The 26,217-nt window shown below is 34.6% G+C and overlaps 7 protein-coding genes across 14 annotated transcripts in view; 2 read left to right on the top strand and 5 right to left on the bottom strand.

Annotated features, from left to right (window-relative positions):
- The window catches only part of Oatp74D (Organic anion transporting polypeptide 74D), a 72,832-nt gene extending 69,391 nt beyond the window's left edge, over positions 1-3,441 (bottom strand). The window contains exons 1-3 of one of the 3 annotated variants that reach the window (XM_076539735.1): positions 2,656-3,441; positions 1,732-2,109; positions 371-407 (exon numbers count right to left, since the gene is read on the bottom strand). The gene's annotated coding sequence lies outside the window, so the exon portion shown is untranslated. Of the gene's footprint in view, positions 1-370; positions 408-624; positions 753-1,731; positions 2,110-2,655 lie in introns of those variants that run through there. The other 2 variants (XM_076539736.1, XM_012294360.2) reach the window with 2 other exon arrangements.
- On the top strand, positions 1,129-12,252 carry Chrac-16 (chromatin accessibility complex protein 1). 2 transcript variants are annotated; one of them, XM_076539740.1, is made up of 3 exons: positions 1,129-1,277; positions 11,254-11,506; positions 11,670-12,252. In XM_076539740.1, exons 2-3 carry the CDS (start codon positions 11,372-11,374, stop codon positions 12,045-12,047), a joined length of 513 nt encoding a protein of 170 aa, XP_076395855.1. In that variant the 5' UTR covers positions 1,129-1,277; positions 11,254-11,371; the 3' UTR covers positions 12,048-12,252. The 2 variants fall into 2 exon arrangements, with proteins under 2 accessions (XP_076395855.1, XP_003700167.1); XM_003700119.3 differs by lacking the exon at positions 1,129-1,277 and adding an exon at positions 10,833-11,116.
- On the bottom strand, positions 3,591-4,587 carry Sf3b6 (splicing factor 3B subunit 6). 2 transcript variants are annotated; one of them, XM_012294379.2, is made up of 4 exons: positions 4,420-4,587; positions 4,207-4,325; positions 3,837-4,063; positions 3,591-3,767 (listed from the first exon to the last, which is right to left on the bottom strand). In XM_012294379.2, exons 1-3 carry the CDS (start codon positions 4,450-4,452, stop codon positions 3,838-3,840), a joined length of 378 nt encoding a protein of 125 aa, XP_012149769.1. In that variant the 5' UTR covers positions 4,453-4,587; the 3' UTR covers positions 3,591-3,767; position 3,837. The 2 variants fall into 2 exon arrangements, with proteins under 2 accessions (XP_012149769.1, XP_003700169.1); XM_003700121.3 differs by having other exon boundaries at positions 3,591-4,063.
- Positions 4,660-10,814, bottom strand: eEF1delta (elongation factor 1-delta). 4 transcript variants are annotated; one of them, XM_076539738.1, is made up of 10 exons: positions 10,682-10,790; positions 10,475-10,585; positions 8,484-8,617; positions 7,271-7,735; positions 6,462-6,560; positions 6,217-6,289; positions 5,944-6,138; positions 5,570-5,635; positions 5,377-5,502; positions 4,660-5,297 (listed from the first exon to the last, which is right to left on the bottom strand). In XM_076539738.1, the coding sequence occupies exons 3-10, from the start codon at positions 8,574-8,576 to the stop codon at positions 5,143-5,145; spliced, it is 1,272 nt and encodes a 423-aa protein (XP_076395853.1). In that variant the 5' UTR covers positions 8,577-8,617; positions 10,475-10,585; positions 10,682-10,790; the 3' UTR covers positions 4,660-5,142. The 4 variants fall into 4 exon arrangements, with proteins under 4 accessions (XP_076395853.1, XP_076395852.1, XP_076395854.1 ...); XM_076539737.1 differs by lacking the exon at positions 10,475-10,585 and having other exon boundaries at positions 10,682-10,814; XM_076539739.1 differs by lacking the exons at positions 4,660-5,297; positions 5,377-5,502; positions 5,570-5,635; ... (3 more) ...; positions 7,271-7,735; positions 8,484-8,617 and adding an exon at positions 8,767-10,125 and having other exon boundaries at positions 10,682-10,814.
- Positions 12,253-12,331: 79 nt separating the features above from the next.
- Positions 12,332-13,300, bottom strand: LOC100884093 (vacuolar ATPase assembly protein VMA12). The gene is made up of 2 exons (XM_003700118.3): positions 12,883-13,300; positions 12,332-12,818 (listed from the first exon to the last, which is right to left on the bottom strand). Exons 1-2 carry the CDS (start codon positions 13,298-13,300, stop codon positions 12,568-12,570), a joined length of 669 nt encoding a protein of 222 aa, XP_003700166.2. The 3' UTR covers positions 12,332-12,567.
- Positions 13,301-13,401: 101 nt separating this feature from the next.
- Positions 13,402-14,436, bottom strand: Muted (biogenesis of lysosome-related organelles complex 1 subunit 5). Its single transcript, XM_012294432.2, has 4 exons — positions 14,280-14,436; positions 14,096-14,178; positions 13,669-13,857; positions 13,402-13,591 (listed from the first exon to the last, which is right to left on the bottom strand). Exons 1-4 carry the CDS (start codon positions 14,296-14,298, stop codon positions 13,424-13,426), a joined length of 459 nt encoding a protein of 152 aa, XP_012149822.1. The 5' UTR covers positions 14,299-14,436; the 3' UTR covers positions 13,402-13,423.
- A 659-nt stretch (positions 14,437-15,095) lies between these two features.
- On the top strand, positions 15,096-16,352 carry LOC100882320 (uncharacterized). Its single transcript, XM_076539742.1, has 4 exons — positions 15,096-15,248; positions 15,554-15,698; positions 15,767-15,838; positions 15,906-16,352. Exons 1-4 carry the CDS (start codon positions 15,196-15,198, stop codon positions 16,065-16,067), a joined length of 432 nt encoding a protein of 143 aa, XP_076395857.1. The 5' UTR covers positions 15,096-15,195; the 3' UTR covers positions 16,068-16,352.
- Positions 16,353-26,217: the final 9,865 nt, after the last annotated feature.

Here is a 26,217-nt window from a genome sequence, read left to right as displayed (position 1 = left end):
CGTTCACGGAGGATCAAAGGCGTTTAAATCAATTTTAGAACAGCTTTAGTCGAAATTAGAACGTGTAGTTAGTACCCGGTATCTTGCTTTCTAACTCGGTTTCGAATTGCCATGCGCACTGTATTCAAAAGTCCCGCTGCGCATGCGCAGTGCGTGCTTTTCGAGATCCCGCCTGTCATGCGCAGTAGTCGAGTTTTTTAAGACGCAGACCGGCATTTGTAATGTATATAAAAATATATGTACCTTAACCTAGCATCACGATACAAGCAATAAGATCGTGAAATAATACTAGAAACGGATAGCGCAATACCGCAGCATAACCTCATCGAACAATCTAATGTTACAAAGTAGCATGAAAGTCGAGACTCACCGCATAGCTCGTCTCCGACGAGGAAGGGGCACACCACCTGTAATTAAAACAGACATTATTGATTCTAGATCACTATCGTCCACTGTCATGAAGTTCACCGCTGTGTTTCATATTTAATGTAATCGGAAAGAAAAGGGAAGAGCTTTGACGTACTACAAAAATTCTATGTGCTTCGAAAAGTTTCTATCTAGTGCCGCGCAATATGTACACCATTATTACGTGTTAAAACAGAAAGATAAAAGATTATTACATACCTTAATACGTATAGACGTATGCATTGTTACAATCTCAAATTAAACTTTGCACAATTACGCACAATTACGCACAAAAATTTCAAGAAAACCGCACCACCACTGTTCAAAAATTTGATCGACTCCGCCATTAACAACCTCAATGTAGATTAGGTAACGTGATCTACATCTAAGATCTACGAAAGACGCGACATCTATAATCTATGAAAATGAGCACAAAGCTTAAGCTCCTTAAGTCGCGCGTTTTTACCCGCGTCACTTTTAGTAACTCTATGCTCGAAGATTTTCAAGTGACAGGTGCAGCACCGATTTTAAACAATAGTATTCGTCGCAGTGGTAATTACGAGTTTTTCAAATTGCGGAATAGTTTCGAAATACGTCTCGATACGTACGTGCAAAGAATTCATTTACTTGCGTGCTCTTTAAATGACGCGTGCAGAGGCAAGTGCGTAAAAGCAACTTTAAATTCTGGCTTCGACAAAGTTCCCCAGCATTAACGCGCAAAGAGAAGCAGCTCAAAAGCCGGTAGCGCGACGACGTATTTATCCAGACAGCAGACAAACATACTACTTGCCTGAGTACCTGACACCTGCTCACTTTCGTATACTTTTAAAGAGGACTACGAGTGAAACTGGGCACGCAAGTCAGACAGAACGGTGAGTCTTTAACGTAGTTGTAACGTGATCTCTGTTTTCGTTTCAACTCCGATACTGACCATGAATATCAGGGGCTCATTTATTCTCGATTAACTAACGTACGAAGCAAATTTAAGAATGTGACATTTCGTAACAATAGCTGTCAAACGATGTTCGTAACGATATCAAGTAGCAATCTTGAAAGGTCGATTGCGCGCGAGTCTATGAAAATTAAAATCCATTATCGCGACGATGCATTATGATATATTTGAGAAGGAGCAGAACGCGGACATTGACTCACGTGACCAGAACGAATTACGCTCGTACGAATTGCGTGAACGCGACCACGCATAAATAACGTGGCTGTGTGTACGCAAAGTGTACGCCGGCGACAGTGACGACAGTGTGGACACGGTTGATCGCGTGAATAAATACACACGTGCATATGCGCGTATATACACGTAAATACTCTCACCTCGATACAAATCGGCAAGCAGGCAGCAGGCCGTCACAACACGACGGTCGTTGCATCCCCTCCCGCCGCGCCTCGATCCTCCTGTTCCCGTTCATTCATTCCTCTTCCACGCGACGCCGCCGTTGTTTCTTTTCTCGGCGGACAACGTTCGTGTCAGCAACGTTAACAGACGGCACACCATAGTTACCCGGTGTACAGTGGCATACTTTGCGCGGTAATCGAATAAAGTACGATCTTCGATCAACCGGAGACGACGAACCGCGATTCGGACAAACCCGATAATATTCGGACACGCACCGTGACGCGAAATTCCCGACCGATCAGACCGACGCCATTCTTGCTTTCAAACTGTTTATATCGCGTTAGGGTGCGTTTAGTCTAAACGAGCAAAAACTTGGAGTAAGAGCATTCGTTCGCGCTCGTTTGATACGAAGCGAATTATCGGGTCACAAACTGCTGAATGTTCATACAGGTGATTGTACCGTAAACGCATTTAAAGTCGTAGAATTCAATATGTATGACATGGAGAAAGAACAATTTCTCAGCAACTATTCAATGATGGACTGATAGCAATCGTGTGTTAACATTAGATAAAAAGTTGTCTGCGATGAAAAGTAACATTCATTTATGTCCATCTGCCAAACAATCGCTGAGCAAGAAAATGCTCGTTTATGAATTTCGTCAAGGTGAAAGAAGACAAGCATTCGCTCGCTTAGTCCAAACGCACCCTTAGGGTGAATTCCCACTGAGCCAAACGAGCGCAAACGAGAAGGGAGAAATATACGTCGATGTTCGTCTCGTTAGTTCGCTAGACAAGCACCGACATACGGTTTCCCCTGGTGCTCGCTCGATTCGGTGAGGTCTCGCGCTTAGACATTATGGCACGACCAAAACAATTCACGTGAACGTGCAACGTATACACACCAATTGCGGGGTATTAATCAAATCGTTCAAACACCGCCACTTATTTCCATCGGCGATTATGCGGCAAAACAAAAATAGCCTCCTGCGTGCTCCGAAAGATCGCGCTACTCTTCGAGTCTGGTGGCCGTAGGCGGCGTGACGTGAACGCGGCCTACCGTAAATACAACGGTTAATAGGAGAACAGCAACGACGAGGAACAACCAATAGCACCCAAACACTAAATGATCAACATCGCGAGGAAAACTGTCGTAGACTACGCGCAGTATACCAGACACGTTCTCAAGGACGTCCGCGAACGTCTCGCCGGCGACTTCGCCGCTACCACAGCAATCGAACGACATTTGACCAGTAACCGTGGTACCTTCGAATGCTCCGACTGGACGAAGTATGACGGGCTGAAGCCGGGAAATAAATGCGGAGCACCCATAAGAATGTCGCGCTATAAAACGGCGCGCCGCGACAACGCGACTAAACGGGCTAAGCGGGTTTTCGCTTTCGACTGAAATCGAATGTCCTGCCGGCTAGCCGCGAACGCCAGCCCGTGTGCGAGTACGTACGTGTGCGCACGCGTGCGTGTTGCGTGTGTCGTCGTACGGGTGTTTCTATCCAGCATCCAATATCGAGTATCCCGACGAGTAAACGTAGCCCTGTCGAGCTCGTGTTACAAAACACTAGTGTCGACGAGATGAGTTGACCGATTAAATTACAAGTGACACGCGCGTAATGCACTTCACGATAACAGATACATCTTTTCTTGTTTACCTTGAGGTCATGCCGCGTCGCGGTCACTTCAAAATGAATAAAACGAATGAGTTCTGTCTTAATTTTTAATATTTTTCTTACAATTACAATTCGCTCGATTTTCCTTTTATAATTACAATGGCTGTCACATATTTGGTGGTCATTTATATGGATAAATTAAATTAACTAGTACATCAAAGAAAAATATATTTATTTAAACTTATAGTAATCATTGTACAGCTACAATGTTCATATACAAACTTCATTTTCATATATTACTTCCATATTATGCCATTTTCTGTAAATGGTCTTTAGTCAAAAATGTGAAGCAAAGTACTTGTACTTATAGGTCACATAAATGGATATTGCCTCTGAAATTGTAACATGTATTTCATTATAAAGTATGATAGCATTGTGTTTGACTGAATTAGTAGAATTACATTATTTCTTCTCTTCATTGAGATTATATTTTGTCTTCAACTTATCTATTTCTTCCATCTTTTTATCTACATCCACCCGCTTAAATGCTTTATTACTTTGATAATATAAAACTACCAAGTATCTATTGCAAACATTAAATCCACTTAAATGATCACATGCATTCTTAGCATCAAATATATCTTCGTAAACGACAAAAGCTGTTCCTCTGGTTTCAGCTGTATTACCCCTATAAGAAAGGATATACTAATCTTAAAAATCATGTACAGAATGTAATTAAGAAATAAAAAGAAATTGTTAAAACAACAATTGGAGTTATATATTGCATATTTTAGGTGTAATATCAAAAAAATATTGTAACTGATCACTTACACTCGAATTTGTCTGATAGCTCCATATTTACCAAAAATATCATACATTTCTTCCGCTGTAATTTTATAAGGCAAGTTCCTAATATATAATACTCTATTTACTTCTGGAGGCAATCTTACCTGTCAAAGAAAATAGTTTAAAAAATAACAGATATAGGTTAGGTTAGAAATAAGTTGAAAATAAACATTAAATACACTAATTTAGAATACTTACATTAGCCCTCCGTTGCAGCATTGCCATAGTCATCTTGGAAAAATATTTATTCTTTCGTGTACACGGGAAAAGAAATTACGAAAGTAGTTTGTTTACTCAGAAACAATGCGCTTTTCTTTTACGTCAAAATACTGTCGTAAATCGTCATCGTGCTGCTAGAGAGCAGCACTGACGAATATCCTTGTAATGATCTTTGTGGTAAGAACATTGTGATATGTGGAAAGAAATTAATAAGCCAAGTACTTTTGTAATTTTTATTCATAGTAACAATGATCCAAAACAAACATTTAAAAATGGTACTAGTAATTGGCATTATTTTACTTGCAATATCATCCATTTCATGAGATTTTTCCAAATACTAACTAAATGTTATTACATGTTATCACATTGACGTTACAGTTTTATACGTTTAGTTACATTTACAACATTTAATAGTACGATATCTGCTTTTTCTTTATATAAATAGTATATTCACGTTTCAATTGAAAAATTTACTTGAGTATTAGAAACGATTTAACAAACTAACAAACTGAGTATTGAACTTTTAAGTATGGTAAGCTAGATCCTGATTCCTTCGATAATCACATTTAATATATAATATGTATACAACGTGTTCATTGAAATAGATATTGCTAGTGGAATGAATAGATGGCACAACAGAACAATGCCTGATTGCAATTAGAACCGTCAAATATTTTCTATGAAGGATATTATGTTAATATTTTATACTTTATTAAAAGCTGCAATATCTACGCTTTGTACATAATCCTCGATTTCTTGAATTTTTTCTGTGAGCCAATCTACTGAAACTTTGTCGTCTTCCACGACACACGAGATTTGAAGTTTGTGTATTCCAAAAGCAAGGGGAACAAGTTTTGCTGTGAACAAAAAAAATTATCGTGTTCTCAATTCAAATGTTAAAGTACTTATTATAAATAAATTATATCATTAACTCACCCGCTCCCCATAGGAGACCATCGGTTTCAATTTTTCGTACTTCAGTTTCCATAGCTTTCATATCTGTCTCATCGTCCCATGGTTTCACGTCTAATATTATGTTCGACTTCGCGATCAGTGCTGGTTCTATAAATTATCATTATATAGAGATAAAGAATATTATATCCAAGTTCACATTTAACAAACAACTTACTTTTGGACTTCTTCGCGGCATATGCAGCCAATCTTTCTTCCCTAATTTTTGCAGCTTCTGCATCTTCTCCCTAATAAGTCAAGTATTTGAAGAGTTTACAGCATAGGCCATAATTAAAAATATATAAATTTGAATAATTGTGTAGTTTTGTATTGAACGAATGTCATGGATAAGAGAATAGAGTGGAGTATATCAGTATTCTGGGAATATCTGGTGTACTATTATCTCGTAAATGTCGTTTCATTTTACCGCTGTTTCATCCTACTTGAAAAAAATGTGTAAAGTGTGCTAAATGTATCGTGCATAAATGATTTTAAATATCATGTAGATAGAAGGAGATTAACTGCTTAATGTCTTCCACTATTACTGCTCACTTGCCTCTGAATCTGAACCAAAGAGATCAACATCCTCGTCATCGTCAGCTTTTTCTTGCGATTCTTTTGAAACTGGTTCAGGTTTAGCAGGGCAAACTGCTATGACTGAAGGAGTAGATAGGAGTGCAACCTTATCTTCAAGATCTTTGACGCGTTCCTCCAATTTGTCGATAGTATTTTTCAATGATTGGATAACTATCAGTGAAATTTGATAATGCAGTGAACTTTACAGTACTAGCGAATGATGTTGTACGTACAGGGTAGAATACTTACAGCTAGGATCAAATGTATCTTTCTTGTTATCATTTGGTGTTGGGAGACCAGCAACAGCTGCAATGTCATCCATCTGTAAAATGATAATAATATATGGTAGAAAGAATGTACATAACAATTACAGGCTGATAGTTACTGGATAATTAAACATTACATCTACCAGTTTACATTAAGACTAAATATTGTATTAGTAAGCAGGTTTGTAAATTTGTTATATAAGGGTGTGCAAAGAGTGCAGTACTCACACACTGTAAAGACTGTTTAATATGTTGACGAGCCTTGGCCACTTCATTGGCTAAGCTTCCACCAGCAGATAGAATTGGACTAGTGGTTTGTTGATTTCCCTGCATCCACCAATATTAAAGGTAAACTCAAACTAAACTCAATGTTATCAATTCAGTATCATACTTCCACTAAGACTTAAGAAAATAATGTTAATAAAACTGCAACATGTATATGTTGTTGTTTTATTTTTATACAAACTATTGAAAATATTTACCAAATTATACTAAAATTCATTTATAATCATATAGAAGTACAATTTTTAAGAAAAAATACCATGTGGAAGTAGATATTTCGCATGTTCATCATGTGAATAAATAAGCACATCAATGTGTTACTACAAGGTAAAAAATTAAAAAGAAACATTGATTATTATTATACATAAATGTTTGATTAGCAAGCTTAGAATTGTAACAAAATACACTTTTAGTTGTAAGCACACAAATACAACAATTTTTTTAAAAACACAAAAAGCATGCAAAATTTTAAATAAAGGCATAGTATACATATGCTATTTTTCTCAGTGTTTAAGCAATAACTACCAAATGAAAGTACCAAACAGTATTAATATGAGAACTATAAAATGATTACTAGTTCTTGATGTTTTAATAATAAAAAAGGACAAGATAGTAATATTTTTAATATTTAAAAATTATAAGCATTTTTCTGTAATGATATATGCAATGAAATTTATGTAATGAAATAAATAAAATATCATAAATAATATTCAATTGATGCACACAAAACATTAAGTATGCATTGCAGTATGTACCTGAGTAGGTAATTGTTGCTTATTCCTTGTTAATGATGCAACATTTTCTTTCATTTCCTTAGTATCTTTCTTTGCTTTTCCTTTATTTCTATGTCTTGTATCAGCTTTATTCTTCTCTTCCTTCACTTCTTTTGTATTGTATTTTTTAGATACATCATTTGAAGGACTAGTCTCTTTTCTTTTCATATCATTTTTTATGTTTTCAGTCTTTTGCTTTTCTTCTATATTTTCTTTTTTAGGCATAATGTACTCATCTTCTTCTTTATTTGTATTTGACATTTTTTTCTGATGCTTGCAACTTGTTATGTCATTTGAAATATTATCAGAAATTAACATTTGATTATCTTTAAATTTCTTAGACTTTGACTTAGATACAGAATTACTATTCAGGATATCTTGACAATTGTTAGTTAAAGAAACTTCAGATTTAAGCGAGCAGCTTTCCATAATTTTATGGGACACCACCTTGAAACATGTTTCAAGCTATGCAAGTAGGAACTAATGTTTTGTAAACATTGTATAAAATAGAAACTAAATCAAGCTTGTTTCTATTATGGACTGAATACACTTTATGTTGTTACTATCAAAATACAACTGCACAAATATCAAATATCTTTAGTAAAAGTTTCATGCATTATTTAACTCATGAAATATGTAATATAATACATTGTGTGTAACTAAACAATATACACAAATTAATATGAAATTATATTGTAAATCTTATGTTTTAACTTTGATATTATGTCATAAATACTTTGTATTAGGAAAAAAAAATATTGCATAATTTGTTTAGACATATAAATAGAAATGGGAATTAAGTTTTTAGAAGAAAAATAAAATTCCCAACACCTCGTGAAATTATAAGCAGGTGAAATGTTCCCTATCACCAGATATTCCCTGAAGTGTGTGTTAGAAATGTTAGTTTTTAGTTAGTACAACAAAAAAACATAAGGCATAACAAAACAGCATACATTAGTTAATGGATGTTGGGGCTAACAATAATAGGTTTAAAATTTTCTGTTTATAAACATACTTTCAGACATCATGATTTTCAACAAATATTTGCTTTAACATTATTGTATACAAAATTAATAAAAAACCAAACTTTTTCATATTGATTTAATTGTATGTTTAAAAACATTTTTCCTATTCCTGTTGGCAGTTATCGTTATTCAACGATATTATCATAAAACATTTTGCTAAAAATACTTACCTTAGCCATTTTCTCAAAATATAGTCGTTCCGCCTTGTCATAGGATGGCTTGTCAAACCATACCTTTTCTTGAGCTAATGCTGATTTTTCCATGTTTAGGTGATTTATTCAATGATAAAGGTGCAAGTAAATTTCTGTAACACGAAATTTTATCCATCTCAAAAGTTTTTAAAATTTAGCAATATTTAGCTTAACTATGTTAAAGTATTAAATTTTTTTTAATCAACTAGAATTATGTAATTTAGAAGTTCTTGTCTATGAGAAATAAAGATATAAAAAAATATTTAAATAACTGTGTTTATTAAAAATACAACTTTATAAATAAATTACATGTAAACTATGTGCAATATTATATAAAATTATTGAGTCTTTTTAATCAAATAACAATATATTACAAAATTTAATAGCTAATACTCATTAGTACTTAAATATTAATTAACATCAAAAACTATCATCATCACTACTGAAGTATTCAGATTTAAATGAAGAGTTACTTAATGCTTTTTTATTTGGAAGCTCTAATTTATATGTCTCTCTCAATTTTACTTGATCATCAGATGTGTTTGTGATTTCATCTAACAAACGATATACCTCTTCTTCTTCTTCTGTTTTAACTACACATGGATATATTTCTAATGCCTTAAAATATTGTACAAATGCTTTCAGTTCATTGAGAGAAGAGTGAGTGGAATAACACACATTGAAAGTTCTTTCTTTAGTTTTATCCCACTCTCCTATCACACTCGTATCTCTCTTTCTCCATTTCATTACAGATGGAATGATAGTCATAATATTTGTTATTTTTACATTACTTCTACAATGTAAGCCCGAGGAAGATATTTTTCCCTTGCAAGCATGAATTGGTGTACTATGTGGATCATTTGTAACACAACAAGATAATTGTTCGATACGACAATAAGTTTCATACACATAATTTTTAACATGAATTTTCATGTTTAACATCTTAAACAGTTCTATAAAAAGAAATTCTGAACCATAAGTAGCAGAACATTCCAGAATAACAACATTTCTTGGGTCCTTATTTAACCAATCTTTGGTAACTGTACATATTTTAAGTAAACTCTCTTGTCTAGTTGGAAAGAAAATAAAATCATTGCTTAGAAATGTTGTATCTAAGTAAACTTTAGTAAATGTTCTAGGAAACAGTTTAGAATCTTTGTAATAATGTAAAGCTTTTAACTTTGAGAAATCTACTGGATTAATACGAAAATCACCAGTATACAATATCGAAACATTATTTCTTTCAAAAAGAAACATTACAGAACCAGGACAGTGTCCTGCAGAAATAGAAGTTACAGAAATAAGGATTTCATCTTTATTCTGTGTTTTATATTCTATAACAACAGATGCGTTGATATTTATTTCTTTTATACAAGTATCTTTAAATTTAAATTTATTTTCTAATAGAGCCTTCGTAATATGACTACAATATAGATATTTGTTATTCTCATCTAAATATTCAAAAAAAAGGTCAGATAAACCACGCATATGATCACAGTGACAATGACTAAGAAAGAATACAGAAGATGATAAATTTTCTCCATCAAAACGATCCACTGAGATGCCAGGTATCTCCTTAATAAGCCCAAGAAAAGTTGACATTCTGGCACGTATTTAGCTCCTGTAATTTATAAATTAACCATCAACTACATCAATACTTGTTCAAAATAAAAATATCTTAACAGAAGTAATGTATGTGATTATATATGTAATGAATCAATATATATCAGATCTAATTTGTAATAGTCTAAGAAAAGACTTTTAAACTAACTATTCTATTAATATTTATGCTTGATTAAAATATGTTATAGTCAAATGTATCTACATTTCGTTTAAACTTGAAACATTGTCATAAACCGAAAACAGATGTTTGAGAGACAGATGAAATTGTATATTACAGGTTAATGACTATAAATCAAATAAATAACACATCGATCAAAGAAAGAATTTAAACGGGATCATTTACGAACCAATGAGCCAATCGTTTATGCAACTGTGCATGAATAATCAGTAAATTTTTCACTGGAACATTAACAACACGTATCCGCCATGTGCTGTATTGATCGATTAATTTGACGATTCTATAGGTGAAGTACTATTAATTTAACTGTCGCTAATATTGCAAACTGATAAAGTAAGCATATGAATTATATGCCGCCTAAATATATTAATTCTACCTTGACTCGTCACAGATTGTCAGATTGCTGCAACAATTGTCCGTTCGCCAAAATTTCTGTATGCCGGATATAACGTGCCAATTAAAAAGAAATAGAAACACTGGTATACGTGTAATGATGAAAGATGTCACTACAGTACCTTTTTATCACCGACCAACTCAAAACACTTGATGTTTTAATTTAGATTAGATACAGCTTCTTAAAAAATATGATGACTGAAGGTTCAATTAAATTTTTACGCAATCGAAAATACACGATCGAATGTAGGCTGTTTCAAGCATATAAATTTTGTAATGTTGGTCTACAGTATACAATTCTTTATTCAATTTTATTACGTATTTTTATTAGCATAGCTATTGTGCTAATACAATTTGATTTATTAGAAAGAAAACAACAATGGAAAGAATAGAGTTGAGTCTTATGTGTGAAATAAATGTGAGCCCAATTATGTTGAAAGTATATCAATATTTACTACTAATAATTTTACAAGATTTCATTATATTTTTAACGTTGCATGTATTGTATCAATACATAGCAAACAAAGCTTTAAAATTGGCGGTAATTGCTTTCAGGAAAGACCTTATCTTTTTATTCTACGCATATCAGATGGCGCTGAACGATAATACAAATACATTACTGCTATGCAGGTAGTTTACGTTTGATTCTAGCAGAAATCAATTTTTGGTTAAAATGACTGCGCAAGGATCACCTACTAAAATTAAAGAATTACGCTTGCCTATGTCAAGGGTAAAAACGATTATGAAAAGTTCTCCTTACGTTGATACAATTGGCCAAGATGGACTGTATTTGGTCACGAAAGCTACGGTAAGATTAATATGGTTATTTTGTAAATATGTGTAGTTTCCATGTTTGTTATTTCGCGGGTCAATTAAAAATTCCTGTTGTTTAACATGCATATTATATAAAATAATTGTTTCTCTTGTTTAACGAATTTCACTAATCAGAAATATGAAATTAATTTCTTTAGGAACTATTTATACACTATTTAACTGAAGAGGCACATTTACAAAACAACAAAGGACATTCTTTAGATTATAAACATCTGGCAGAAGTGGTACAGACCAATGATACATTAGAATTTCTTAGAGAAATAATGCCCAGAAAAATAACAGTCAGACAATTTAAGGAAATGATGGCTGCCAAGAATTCAAACAGCTCATCTGAAAGTAGTTCAGATTCAGACAGTGATAGTGAGTCAGATACTAATTCCTGTTCTGATAGTGATGATAGAAAAGCTGATAGTCACTCAACAAGTAGTGAGAAAGAAAATGGTAACTGTGATTCAACCAGTGACAAAAGTGAAGCCAGTGAAAAAAGTGACAGTGAAGATGAAACTAAAAGATAGGGAAAGAGATATTTATTTTCATCTATACTTTCATACAGACAGGCTCTCTGATTACCTAAGAAACATTATAACTCTACAGACATTTAGTTTTAGGAAAATGCTTAAAGTGTCTGTCAGTATTTGATGTCTAAATGACAGACGGACAATAATTTTGAATGCTCAACATTATTTTTATATGTATTCATTAAATTAATAGAAAACTAAATATGACATTTCCATTTGTGTTAAACCATACTTGTATTATTCCCTATTTAGGTGTACCACGAAAGAACTATAAAAGCACATACAAAGTAAATGATTTATTTATTTTTCATGATGCAACAGCTTAAAAAGCTTCATACTACTTTAGCCGAATAATAATACAAAACAAAAATAAATGCATCAATCTTTCTGCTCCGTTTTTCCCTTCACTTTATCATTATTTGTTAATATATTGACTTTTCACAAATTTTTTTTCATATTTCAGCACTTTTTGTAGAAACTGCAGAAAGATGTTAATCATAGAATGCTCTATATACTTTTATTCTTGATGCAACTTTTTAGGCATAGGCGTTGAAGCAGCTTCGTATCCATCTTCATTCAATTTAATAGCCAAGAAATAGATTTCAGCCAAGGCTATGATCAGTGCACAGATTATACCTAATAACAATCTGAATCCAAAATCTAAATTTCCAACTATTAATTCCACACCTTTGAATCCAAAGACAAATCCTGCTAATACAGAAAATATAAACTGTGCAACAGCTATGAGTTGTCTATTTATTTGTTTCACTGAAAAATAAACATAGATATATCATACATATTTTAATATTTAATTTTAAATTGAAAGTCTTACTTTGATAAGCAATAGAATCATCTGGAAATTTTCTTCTACTAGAATCAATATTTTTGGTCATAGCTTGATATTCTCTAGCATCTTGTTGCGCTTTCAGCTTCTGTATTCTAGCTTCTAACTCAGGATTCCTTGGTATGTGTTTTGGTGTAGGTAATTTTATATCAGCCTCTTCTAAAAGTTCATGTAAATAAATACTTTCCATTTTTGTGGTCCTGTATTCCTCCAAATACTTGTTCAACCATCTGATGTCGTCTAGTTTCAATAAAACATCTTTCTGGTTATCTTTATTAGCTCTTTTCAAAGCAATAATACCAGGTGGGTTGCTGTTTGATTTCTTAACATTCTTACAAATAAATTCTGTTAACCTTTTGTTTGGTTTGATTTTTATAGAAGGATCTTCAATCGATTCAACTACCATTCTTATATATTTTAAATAAATTTGCTGCCATTAACAAAATAACATTATTATGAAATTTGTATGTGCTAAATGCAGAAAGTAGAAAATATAACTCTCCAATATTAAAGTACAAGAATGATCAATTTATGGTGTAATGTGTAACTTTTTTTCTAGATCAATATAAAACTCTTTTATCTCATTCTCTTTTTCCTCAAATGTTTGATTTACTTTCTCACACTTTTCACTCATGTCATTAACAAACTTCTCCCATTCTACTTTCCTTTTTTCTCTGTTCTCTTGTAATGCTATATCCTGCAAAATCATTAAACATATATAAGAATATTTCTGGTATATATTTTTTTCGTTCGTTTTATATTAAATAAGCATACAGGATCAAAGTCTTGTTCTCTTTGAAGAACTCTTTCGCACATACTCAGTGCGACATCAACATTTGCTTTTAAACTCGGCAAATGACAATCTCCAAGTTGCTCCGTTCGATCGAGTTGATTTTCCTTTAGTTCCGTCGTATATTCAAGTATTTTGAAAAGTCGTTCCACTTCCGTGTCACCTCTTTTCTCCTGAAAATGTACAATCCTCAATATTTACACGTTTTTTACAATGATTAAATAATAAGAAATCAATTTTTTCTTAAGCTTCATCTTGCAACTCTTTTAGGTTATAATGATCATTGTTGCCACTGACATACACACGACGTTTAATAAAGGTACTACGAAAATGAACACTTATGATACCACGATTATTATTTTTTCTTACATGAAACTACAAATATTTCTACGAAACAAGAAAATATTTTACCTCAAATTCGCGCAAGAAGAACGTGATTTCACCTTGGATGAATGGTCGGTGATCGAACAGTCGGCTCCAAATCTCACCCGCGTCTACGAAAATGTTATCGCGAATTTCATTATGATAATTAATTTTAAGAATAAAACGTACGTTTGAAAGCTACGTATTTACAGTCAACCGGAATATGCCGCACCTTTAATTACGGACTCCATGTTTCTTCGGAAGATAGGTGCACTGCATATGCAACCTCTCCATTGTTTCGCGCATCGCGCCTAATACAAAAGTCGCATTTTCTTTTCCTTTTACTTAACTTTTTATATCAGAACCGATCGATCTGCATTCGTCAATTAAACGCTGACTATCTACATTTTACAGCGTTATTTATAACATGACTATAAACAAAATTAAATTCTTTTTTTTACGAAGATAAATTTTAGTCACGTGTCTTTTAATGAAGGTCAAGGAAAGTAATTTTAGATATTGCTGAAAATGACTTTTTTATTAGTTCGTGATGGATCGACGTTTAAATCAGAAATAATTATTCGACTGGAGTTATAAAATTATTGATCCCTGATCAATTCAGACTTATCGAAATTCTTAATTCATTTTTCAAATCGAATTAATTTTTCTTCAAGTTCCTTTGTGTTCTTTTGATCGAAAAGGACTTTGGTTTAAAGTCTAAACCTTTTGCTCATGTTTTAAATAAATATTCTTCAAGTTTCTTTGCGTTCTCTTGATTGAAAAGGACTTTAAAGTCTAAACCTTTTGCTCATGTTTTAATTAAATATTCTTCGTTCGACAAAGACCATTCGATAGGTGCTATTTAAGTCCCGCAAGGAAACAATCACGCGACACGCATTTGACACCGGTTCATTTCATTCTCGCGTTGCAACACGACGCATAATTACTTATCGATGTAAAATTTGAGACATCCATAGGGTATCGTACACGACAATTGCATCGTGTGATCGAACATGTATTCTGTAGTAACGGTGGTAGGGATTCCTGTAGTCTATAAATGAAAAGTTCCGCTCGATTGTTCGTCTGTTTCGTGAAACTCCACTGGTGCTTGTATCGATCCGAAGCGTCGAAAACGTCATCGATACACAATGGATCGTTTCCTGCATTTCGTTCTGTTGTTCGCCGTTTTGCATTTCGCAATGTAACAATCGTATTCACTCTTTTGTCCGTTGATATTGCTCTGCCAAATAAAGAAGAAAAATATTGGAAATAGTAACGCAAAAATCATATTCTGTTTTGGTAGTTCTATTTTGTTATCACTGATTGAGAACGCTGTTCGCAATATTGGAAACAATTTTGCTCTTCGTAAAAGAACTTACAAGTCTCTTTTCATTTTTATTTAACGGTGAATTATTTGCTTACTGGCTATGCTTTTTCACTGTTATAGTTGTAGTTCAAATTGTTATTACGTCAAGAATTTAATTCCGTTTTCAATTTCTCTTGCAGGCAAGAAACCGTCGAGGAAGGAGGATGCGAGTGCGGAGTTTTTGAGGCGGACACGTCCAAATCGATCATCGAACGCGCTCTTAAATTTAATGTTACGTGCAACAGCAAAGGGGAGGAAGAGTGTCAACTGCTGTGCGTCGCTTTGGTAATTAATTTCAATTCAAACACAGTAATCGACACAAATCGATATTAAAAAAGTATAATTCTTCACAGGCCCAAAGTGCGAAAGACAAGGCCCCGCAAATGATCTGCGAGATATTGAACGCCACCGTGGAAAATCTTCAGGTGAGTGACCTTTCATCAAGCACCTAACTTTAGTCGTTATGGAATTGTTATTTATAGAATATTTCAGGTGGCAGTGTACTCGAAAGTGTGCAACGAGGCCAACTGGAAATTCACTGGTTTGAAGAGCGGTGATCCGATTTGCTGCCACGAGGGAAAACCAAAATCTTGCTACGAATCGTCATCGATCATCAACGATTGGATGAATTCATTCGCGGCGGTTAATCCCTAAAATTTGTTATTCCTTCGTTACGCGAGCGCTGATTATTTTATCGATAATTGATAGGTTTATGCGTCGCTGCTCTAATATGTGTATTTATCCGAGTTAAACAGGAATATTGATCGTTAGGATTATGAAAATAAATTCAAATGTTTGTACGAAACTTATGGGAGGATTTGATTCGACGAAACTCGTGAAGAAAACAAATAATATTGTTCCAAGCGATTTATAGCAGTAAGTTGAATATATAGAACTTGTCCATACTGTACTAGTTAGAATACAGTGAACGTAGATAGATTCGCAAGGAAAGAGACCTCAGGGGCTCAAATATTATTTTACTTGATCCTTCATTATCCCCTGCGTATACGAATCAGCTACCTCGAGTATAAGTTGATAAATAAAGATTAATTCGTTATAACGTCGGAAAATAATACGTAACTGAATATTAAAACGTAGAACAATAAGATATGTATTCTGAAATTTATCCGGATAGAGAAAAAAGTTGTACAAATGTTGATATCTCTGCAGCAAACCACTTGTTTCCATTTTATGAATTTCATTTCACGATCTCGTTTGCATCGTAGATTCGATCTCACAGAGCGTGAAGCATCAAAAGCTTCTTCTGGATAAAATCCGCCGGCTTAAAAGCATTAAACGCTGCCCGTCTGCCTTCGATCGAAAGAGTTTTCGAAACGATTATACACGTATGGAAAGCCGTCTCTCTCGGAGAAGCAGCAGAATACAGAGTACGTCTCACGGATCCTAGATATCTTCTATTTCGTCAATGGTGTTCAGAGATTCTCATCCCAGCATTCGTGCCATTATATGAATAGAGGGGTTTGTTATCGCTCCTCCAACTTCCTGTCGATGAATCCTTCGTCGCGGCCTCGTATATCGACCTTGCCAGCCTAAAGGTCCATTGTATACCCACGGTTTTATCACCCTTTCTTCTCCAGATTAAATGACCGCACCATTTTCGTGCTCCTCTCGTGTTGCGCGAAATCTACTTGGTTTTCTCGGTCAGAGGCGACGCCATTATTCTTCAGGTATCTCGAAATGGCAAAATTTATTCCAAATAGTGCTGTTGCAGCGTTAGATCGCCCTTTTGGCGGAATTGAAAGATTTACACGCAAATGCAAGCCCGATACACGCTGCAGGAACCCACTGTTTCTGCACTGTGTGTCGTATAGCACGCTAACTTGGTCTAACGACGAAGTTTGCGAGTAAAAGAGGATACGTCGAAAATGGGGTCAGTTGCTGGTACTTTGAGTTGTTGGTTTGCACGGTGCCAACATTGTGCCCTGTAACGCGCTGACTTTGACTACTAGCGTCGAAAGGGATGTACGTGGCAAAAGTTGCACGAAGTAATCACTCGCAGTGTATTGGCTTTCGGGAAGCGTAAACAGTTTGTAATTTGTAAGCACACATTATTACGTCTTTTGTGTCATTAAACTCTGTCACCTTTAGCGTTAAAAATCTCGATATTCTCTATTAATCATCAAGTAATTTCCATTCGACAAACATCCTTAATCGTACGATTGGAAATGGTACACACCGGTAAATCCGTTCGCGTTAATTTGCCTTTCATATCGTGTGCACATTCCTTCGCGTACGTGTGAGTGTTATCCGCAAATCAAATCGTGTAGCATGCGTCGTTTCAACACAATTAAACGAAACGGAAATTGGGATAACTAACTGTGAATTTCCTGTTTTCCCTGCGAATCTTCACGTATAAGTATCCGCGTACGACGAGCATCCATTTACTTGTAAACCCATCGAGTTAAATCCGATACGTTAAATAAAATTCTACCTGTTAGCCGATCGCTTTGTAATCTTCTTAAATGTCGGACGATTTAAATTGTTTTCAAAAGTACAGGAACTTAAAGTTAGGATTGCGTGATCAGACTTTGAAGAGCAATCAACGTCTAAGATTGACGTCACGTTAGATTAATATTCTAACGCGTTCAGCTTGATATTCTGATCTATTCTTAACCCTTCGTATCTTGTAACTGCGTACAGTATTATATTGTCACCTTGCAAGACTGTACCGCAACATAAATAATTAGGAATGTAATGGTGTGCGAAAGGATTAAAAATGACGTGCGGGAAAAGTAAATAAAAGAAAATATGTGGAGAATAAATCTGTATGAAACGGGAACGCGAATTCGCAGCGGTTTATCCAATAATGTGTTGCGTAATCGAATCTCCAGAGGTAACACCGGCACAAACCCGACGGGTGAGAGGTACATTTGCGTAAATAATTCTACACCGATAGGATAATCAATGCGTGGGGGATTACGATGTACATATATCGTTAGTTTGTTACCGGGGATATTAGTTTCCGGCTGTTTCTGCGCGTGCATATGAACACAAAGCGTGCGAAGCGATAGATATGCTCGCTAGAATACATCATCTGGAACAATGGCAGTGTGTCTCGTATTATATAGAAAAACTACGTTCTACGGTTTGTCTAGTACCTTTTGGAATGATCAAATTAGAGTCACCAATAGTTAAGTGAATACACACGATGAATTTTCTTGAAATATAGCTTCCATTAACCTGACAAGCAATTTATCTCTATTAGCAACGTGTCAAGCAGCTTTTAAGGTTTCCGCGATCTTGCGCTTCGTGTATCTCGTAAAAATATGAAAATTATTGACTTCCATTAAGAACTCTTTAAATCGAGCTTTCTGCTCCAAATGTCAGCTAATGCGCGTAATTATGTCGAGCGGTTTGATTACTTTCCAATAATACTTTCCGTAATTTTCATTGTACGAGCTGATAATTCAGACGATCTAATTACGGTTGCTCGTCAGATCCATCAGCCGTTCTCCATTTTGATCCTTGATTTACTAGTTATATAACTTTGGATCGGAGGAGATAATACTTTTATTTGTTTTATGTCATCGGTTGATTATTGCGTTCTCCGTGGCATGGATGTGCAAACATCGCTTTAAAGCACTTAATCCGGCTTAATCCTGTGCATACCTTTCACGCCTCCTTAATGTCGCTCTGGTTCGTACGTTGCGGCTCCTACATAGTCCTCGAAGTTGGGCGCTCGATTATTCGTGTTTGAAAAGCAAGCACCTGCTAGAGCCTCAAGGACCAGTTATTATGTCAATACCGCTACCCAAAGAATTTTACCTCTAAATATCAAGATAAATTTCATAATTCTGATATTCAGTATACAACCCTATAAATTCGGAAAATCTCAAGATTTACATGTTAAAGCAAATGAGTTACATCAGTGGTGTCAGAATTGTTCACATACTCCAACTTCCTAGCTTCGAACACAATTTCGAAACTTTTCAAATAAAGCGGACTAACAACACTCTGGAAAGTTCAAATGCACTGTCGAAACCGTTCAGACTGCACTCGCTTCGATAGCTTCAAGATCCGATATTTTTCGAGCCTCCGAAAGAATTGTATACGTCAACCCTTGTTAATTACTCTTCAAAACTACCCTCTCTTTGTTACTTGATATTCGGGTTATGTGAAATATTTTGCGGTTCAAGATATTTTTGCTGTTGCCTCCGCAGAAACTTTTAGTTACAAGTTTGTTGAATTCTTTTGTCAGTTGCTACATTAGCAATGCATCAGACTGCATCATATTTTAATTTGTATAGAATGCATCATACTATAAATATTTACAAAATGCATCATACTATAAATTTTTATAAAATGCATCATGCTATAAATTTTTATAGAATGCATCATACTATAAATTTGTACAAAATGCATCCTACTATAAATTTCCACAGAATGCATCATACTATAAATTTTTACAAAATGCATCCTACTATAAATTTCTACAGAATGCATTATACTATAAATTTTTACAGAATGCATCATACTATAAATTTTTACAGAATGCATCCTACTATAAATTTCTACAGAATGCATCATGCTAGAAATTTTTACAGAATGGATCATACTATAAATTTTTACAGAATGCATCGTGCTTTAAATTTTTACAAAATGCATCTTACTATAAATTTTTATAAAATGCATTATACTATAAATTTTTATAGAATGCATCATGCTATAAATTTTTACAGAATGCATCCTACTATAAATTTCTACAGAATGCATTATACTATAAATTTTTACAGAATGCATCATACAATAAATTTTTACAGAATGCATCATACTATAAATTTTTACAAAATGCATCCTACTATAAATTTCTACAGAATGCATCATGCTAGAAATTTTTACAGAATGCATCATACTATAAATTTTTACAAAATGCATCTTACTATAAATTTTTACAGAATGCATCATACTATAAATTTTTACAGAATGCATCCTACTATAAATTTCTACAAACTGCATCATACTATAAATTTTTACAAAATGCATCTTACTATAAATTTTTACAAAATGCATCCTACTATAAATTTTTACAGAATGCATCCTACTATAAATTTTTACAAAATGCATCATACTATTTCGCATCATATTATATCATATTATGTACGTGGGAGTGTATTGTATTTTATGTTTAATTTGATGTAGAATGTATGTACTTCCACGTTTAATAGTTCGATACGTTATTGTGTTTTAATTGCGAGTTAATAGTTGCTCCTTAATAAAGAATAGTTATTAAAACTCTATTCCTACATGTATATCATACAAATTTTTTTCAACGTCGTCAAAGTGAATGGTGAATATGCACCCTCGTTGCAGAGGGTTACTGTTAGTTGTCTGAATAATTGATCGTACCAATCGAGGTTTCAAGAGGTCCCCATACGATCCGAGTTACGCCAATGGCAACGTGACGTGCAAACACTACGTTAGCAACCTTAAGCTGGCACAGCAGCCTCGTATTAAGCTTTCCGTGTCTCTTCGACGCCAGCACAGATCATACGTTACATGTTACTTCGGCCGGAAATCAGCTTCGGAACTACATCTACTACAGGCTAACGCTCGCGCGTGCAAAGGTGTATTTATGCACGTGTGTTTACCTATTAGCGACATGTCAGCGTGTTGCCGCTTTGCCGGTCGAGGCTGGCCGCGATTATTGGCTGCAAAGCAGTGATTACTCTCGTTCGGTCGAATCGAACGTGAAATTGCAATCGGAACACTGCCTCTTGTAAATCGGGATTCATTAAAAATTACCGGAGTTTAAAGTTTCATACTTTAAAGATTCAAACTGTTTCTCGTGAGGGATGATAATGATTGGGGAAAGGGATCGGCCCACAGGAACCGGAAGCTTGTGGATAGGTACACGGAGCTTGCCTCTGCTTATTAACTTATTGCATCTTCTAAGTTACCTAAACTGATATTAATTACCCCACTCAGGAAACTTTGGCCGACTTGTCGCGTTATGCTTCCTGTCCTACTTCGTCCTTCCTTTTATTTTACAGTTTCGTGGAGATTCTTTCTTATCAAACAGGTCATATGACCGCTTCACGAGATTCTTATAATAAATTACACAATTTGTTGAAGTCATATCTCCATTGATCTTCAAGATAAAAAATGAATTTATGCTTTGTTTATTTTTTGACTTCATTTTTCATCTCAAATTAAGTACACATACGCCGATAGGTTTAGTGTTAACCCCAAAATTTTTCGCAAGTCTTTTAGACAAGAAAAAAAATGTCTTTCCAACTGTCCAACAATGGTGTGTATTTAATAGGATATTTTCGAGCTCGATTTCAATTTCTGACCAAAGTACGTTGGTCGAATAAACGAGGTAGGATAAAGAAAAGCAGGACGAAACCGCAAAACCAATAGTGGCGTGCAAGCATCTTTCACGGAGAAAATATTTCCCACTAGACACTCCAGTCTTATATACGATCGGGATCCAGACACGGGTAAACATGATTCTCGTTGGCCAACACGTCCCTGGAGGTGAGGGAAAATACGACGGATCCTTAATACGTTCGACAAGCTGTTTAAATTCCTCTCGAACAATCGATTCGCACCTTCGAATTTAAACATTATTTTTGAACAACAATACGAGAAAAACTGAAATTAACTTCGAAAGAGTGTCTAGGAAAGAAAACAGAAGATTTTCGATATGTCTTAAAGATTTCTATTGGGAGTACTCGGAAACGGTGAGACAAAAGTTTCGAAAGAGTTTTATGTTCGTACCCTGTAGTAGCATTCATCTTCGATATCTGGTACACGATTTATAATTGGATTCTTGGTTGATTAGAGTTTGAATTTTTATCCTTGAAGCATACAACTCGTATGAACAAATGTACGGTTTAATAAACGATTGAACCGTGATTCCATTGATTCGACTACGAATTCAGCGTATTGAAATAACATCCGCTATCGTTGTCAATTGAATCCGTATTACGGACTCTTCGTTTAACATCGTTACAGGCATCGAAATGAATGGAAAGAACAGGATCGAAAATATCCCTGTGGTAAACGGGAAGAGCTAATCCAATTTTTTTTGTCGCAAATCACTTGTGAAACGTATGTCTGCCATCGCTAGTGAAATGGTCAACGGAGAAATAGCATTTAAAGATTTTATAAAAGTTCAATAACTTTGGTTTATCGAATTTGGAACAATTCGGACGATTAGACTCGATTAACGAATACTGAAATAAACTGTTTCCTCTACAACGGTTTAATGGAACTCGAATGAAACAAACATTTTTTTCGTAGCCACTCGTCGATAAAATTCTGCGTCGTCAAACACGGACGCGGCACGCGTGTAATTTTAAAACGAATACTTGTCAATTGCTAAAAATGATTGCTCCACTTTTATTTTTACCGTCAAACTATTCCCACGGGTTATTTCGTGCGATTAAGTAAACAGTTTAAATCATCGTCGAACGCAAACACCCGGCCAGTTACCTCCGAAATTTTACAGCAAATCGTTTTATTGCCGGCTCGCGAAAATTCCTCGTTTCGACTGGATTTTAATGGTCCTTTAGAAAATATAAATTACGCTTCTCCGTCGTAGCATAAATTCACCCCGTTCTCCCTTTAACGCCCGTCATTTGTTAATCCTCCTCTGCCACGCCACGATAATACGCGTCGATATTATTAAATTCGATTAGTTAAATAATTAATTCGCTAATTACTTAATGTCAGATGTTAACGCACGATGTCATTTACAACGAGTAATTCGGTTTCGTTGATGACGATCCCATCGTTCGGGGAAATATCGCTCGGTAAATTTGCCGATCGATCGACAGAATATAAGTCTCGTTAAATCGGAAACTGGTTATGAAATGTTCGCGAAACGTTAATTTGGTCGTTTAAATATTACCTGTGCAACGGAAATAGATTTTGTCGTGTCACCGGGGATATTTGATTGGATGATACGCGTTTAATTGTGTCCTCTCGGTTATTTGATCCCATTTTTCTTGTATTTCAATATCTTTTTTCAAATTCATTTTTCGATGCTCCATTCTACGCGTTTTAACTTTCATGAAATGTTATATTAAAAAATCTTTTTCCACTTTATTTACTGCCTTAAAATACCTTACAAAAAATTGCATCTTTTCAACAATATAAAATAAGTGTACAAAACTACTAGTCTGTAAGAGCAGTCTTCTATAAAACACATTTGCTTCAAAATTAAAAATGAAATTCAAAACCAATTTCTATTCAAAACTACCCTCTCTTTGTTACTCGATATTCAGGTCATGTAAAATATTTTGCAGTCGAAAATATTTTTGCTGTTCAACATCGAAAACTTTTAGTTGCAAAATTTTTTGAATTCCTTTAAAATTGCAACGATATAAAGTAAACACAAATGTACACTAAAACTAATAGTCTGTAAAACCAGTCTTCTATAAGACACATTTGCTTCAAAATTAAAAATGAAATTCAAAACCAATTTTTATTCAAAACTACCTTCTCTTTGTTACTCGATATTCAGGTCACTAAAAATTTTACACTCGAAGACATTATTGCTGTTCATCCTCAAAAACTCTTATTTTTTGTTTTAGTTCGCTGAATTCTTTTGAAGTTGCAACGATATAAAATAAACTCAAGTGCACACTAAAGCTACTAGTCTATAAGAGCAGTCTTCTATAAGACACATTTGCTACAAAATTAAAAATGAAATCAAAAAAAGAAATGAACGATAAAATATAAATTGGTGTACACGTTAAATCTTGATCGATAAGAGTCAATCTCAAGAAAACTATCATAACAAATTCTGTGACTTGAGCATTAACCATTACAACAAGATGTAATTTATAGTCCTCTAGTGTTAAGATAAAAGAGTTAATTAAATTAGAACTTGATATTTCATCGTCGAAAGCTAATGTCGAAGCGTACCGTTCCAGGCGTCTGACCAGTTATTGACTCATACTACTTGCGATTCTAGAGGCGCGCGTTTTGATTACGCGCTGCCTTGCATTATTTGCAAGAAGAATAATTTCCTAACGAATCGCTGCTGAAAACGAGCTTGAAACAAAGGCGCAAATTTGATGCAAATTCACATCGGAAAATAATCAAAATTGATACAGTACATACTCTAAAAGGGTTGTAAAAAAACGAGGAAACAAGGAGAGTTTGATGGGGGGAAAATGACGGCGAATATTGATAAAAATCGCCAGTTTTTTTGAACGATTCTTTCTTGCCGCATCCGGCGTAATAACGATTGACGCGTCGGCCGTCACGGAAACGCGTCGACGGCCGTAGGAAAAAGCATATTTCCGGTTGGTCCGCGATTCGTCCATCGACCAGACAGAATTAATCAGTTTTTCCTGGTCGATCGACGTTTTATGAAATTCCAATCGAATCGAGTGTAAACGGATTTTGCTCGCGTGTAAATAATCCTGCGCGTAATAAATTAAGGGAAATTGATACCGTTTCGTTGCTAAATCGACTGATGACTAATTTCAATCATTAATTAGAACTTTATCGATAGAGAGGAACTCTAGGAAGCTGTAAGGGACTCTAACCTTATTAGATAATACTAACCTCAGAATCTAAGGCTTACATCAACGAGGATAAGATTCGTAAATCTCTTTTGAGGTTTTCTTTTCTTCCACCTTTTCCCGAAAGCGTAACAATGTCCGTCACGCTTATATTCTTCTTATAATTAATCCACTAGCAAGAAATTCCATTTATTTCTTTTCAATCATTCTAACAGCCACCTCTATCGATATCTAACTACTTGTCTTTTAATGTATGAACAATTTTTACCTTTCATAATTACAATAATTGCCTGTTTACGCAAATATGTTCATCAATTATACACACACAGAGATTGAATTATGCATCAATTTTTATTAACGTTGTAACAAATCGCTGTGTAAATCATTCAAATTATGATGCACGGATAGAGAAATTATTCAGAATGATATTCTCATTCCAGAGTAATAACTCGATGTACAACGTGATCATTCATTAACAGAGAAAAAATCGGTCAGTTATAAAATTTTACGGTCAAGCGAATCAATCTTGAAATTACAGCTCATCGAAAATATTTTCACAACTGCGATAACTCGTGCAAAATATTCTCCGTGATTTAATTTATAAGTACATAATATTTCGGTGTTGGAAAAATCAAACGCGAGTCCATCTTGAAATATTGAAGAGCCATTTCATTCAAGCTTAATTTCATTGACTGGAAAATATTTTCACAACTGCGATGAACATCGTACAAAATGTTCTCCGTGATTTATTTTATAAGTACAAAATATTTCTGTATTGAAAGGATACTTCAGAATCGAGCGACAATATTATGAATTAAACAGAAACTCTTTTTAGTTGACCTTCAGCCTGAAGATAGCTAAGTTAGGCAGTCACGTGACCATCTCCACGCGATGGCGTCTCAACATCATTTTCTAAAGATCCACCTCGAAAATAGCTTTCAAATACACGAAAGACCGCATTGTGTCCCCAGGAAATCTTTCGTGTTATTAGAAAATTGAATGTTGTTCTTTCAGCTGGCTCGAGAAGCTCGATAATTTCTCACGACATAATCAAGTCGATAGATAGCTGTTGTTATTGCGCGGAGTTCTATGACGTGAAACTTCGAAACCTCGGCTGCGTAAACTCCGCAGTTTGTGTCGGCAGAAATTCACGGGAATTTATTGAGCTTCGTACACTATAATTATGCGGCCTTTTATGCGCAAAAAGAGAGAAAAAAAAAAGCGCTACAAAATCAAATTCCTTTCGTTGATTTTATAATTCGAGCTGAAAATTTTGCATAGGCGATTGATGAGTTATCGATTGG

This window comes from Megachile rotundata, chromosome 14 (assembly GCF_050947335.1).
Source record: "Megachile rotundata isolate GNS110a chromosome 14, iyMegRotu1, whole genome shotgun sequence".
NCBI lineage: Eukaryota > Metazoa > Arthropoda > Insecta > Hymenoptera > Megachilidae > Megachile > Megachile rotundata.
The sequence above is the reverse complement of the archived record's forward strand: the minus strand, read 5'-3'. Positions and strand labels throughout refer to the sequence as shown.

Excerpts from the sequence above, each read along its gene's own strand:
- Sf3b6 (XM_003700121.3), bottom strand. The coding sequence starts at position 4,452 with ATGACTATGGCAATGCTGCAACGGAGGGCTAAT. Across the intron at positions 4,326-4,419 it reads TGCTGCAACGGAGGGCTAAT|GTAAGATTGCCTCCAGAAGT; the intron begins GTAAGTATTCTA and ends TTTCTTTGACAG. Across the intron at positions 4,064-4,206 it reads GCTATCAGACAAATTCGAGT|GGGTAATACAGCTGAAACCA; the intron begins GTAAGTGATCAG and ends CCTTTCTTATAG.
- eEF1delta (XM_076539737.1), bottom strand. The coding sequence starts at position 8,576 with ATGGAAAAATCAGCATTAGCTCAAGAAAAGGTATGGTTTGACAAGCCA. Across the intron at positions 7,736-8,483 it reads ATTTTGAGAAAATGGCTAAG|GTGGTGTCCCATAAAATTAT; the intron begins GTAAGTATTTTT and ends ACATGTTTCAAG. Across the intron at positions 6,561-7,270 it reads AGCAACAATTACCTACTCAG|GGAAATCAACAAACCACTAG; the intron begins GTACATACTGCA and ends TGGTGGATGCAG.
- Chrac-16 (XM_076539740.1), top strand. The coding sequence starts at position 11,372 with ATGACTGCGCAAGGATCACCTACTAAAATTAAAGAATTACGCTTGCCT. Across the intron at positions 11,507-11,669 it reads ATTTGGTCACGAAAGCTACG|GAACTATTTATACACTATTT; the intron begins GTAAGATTAATA and ends TAATTTCTTTAG.
- LOC100884093 (XM_003700118.3), bottom strand. The coding sequence starts at position 13,300 with ATGGTAGTTGAATCGATTGAAGATCCTTCTATAAAAATCAAACCAAAC. Across the intron at positions 12,819-12,882 it reads TGATTCTATTGCTTATCAAA|TGAAACAAATAAATAGACAA; the intron begins GTAAGACTTTCA and ends TTTATTTTTCAG.
- Muted (XM_012294432.2), bottom strand. Across the intron at positions 13,858-14,095 it reads TCTTCTTGCGCGAATTTGAG|GAGAAAAGAGGTGACACGGA; the intron begins GTAAAATATTTT and ends GTACATTTTCAG. Across the intron at positions 13,592-13,668 it reads GAGAACAAGACTTTGATCCT|GATATAGCATTACAAGAGAA; the intron begins GTATGCTTATTT and ends ATGATTTTGCAG.
- LOC100882320 (XM_076539742.1), top strand. The coding sequence starts at position 15,196 with ATGGATCGTTTCCTGCATTTCGTTCTGTTGTTCGCCGTTTTGCATTTC. Across the intron at positions 15,249-15,553 it reads GCCGTTTTGCATTTCGCAAT|GCAAGAAACCGTCGAGGAAG; the intron begins GTAACAATCGTA and ends TTTCTCTTGCAG. Across the intron at positions 15,699-15,766 it reads AACTGCTGTGCGTCGCTTTG|GCCCAAAGTGCGAAAGACAA; the intron begins GTAATTAATTTC and ends AATTCTTCACAG.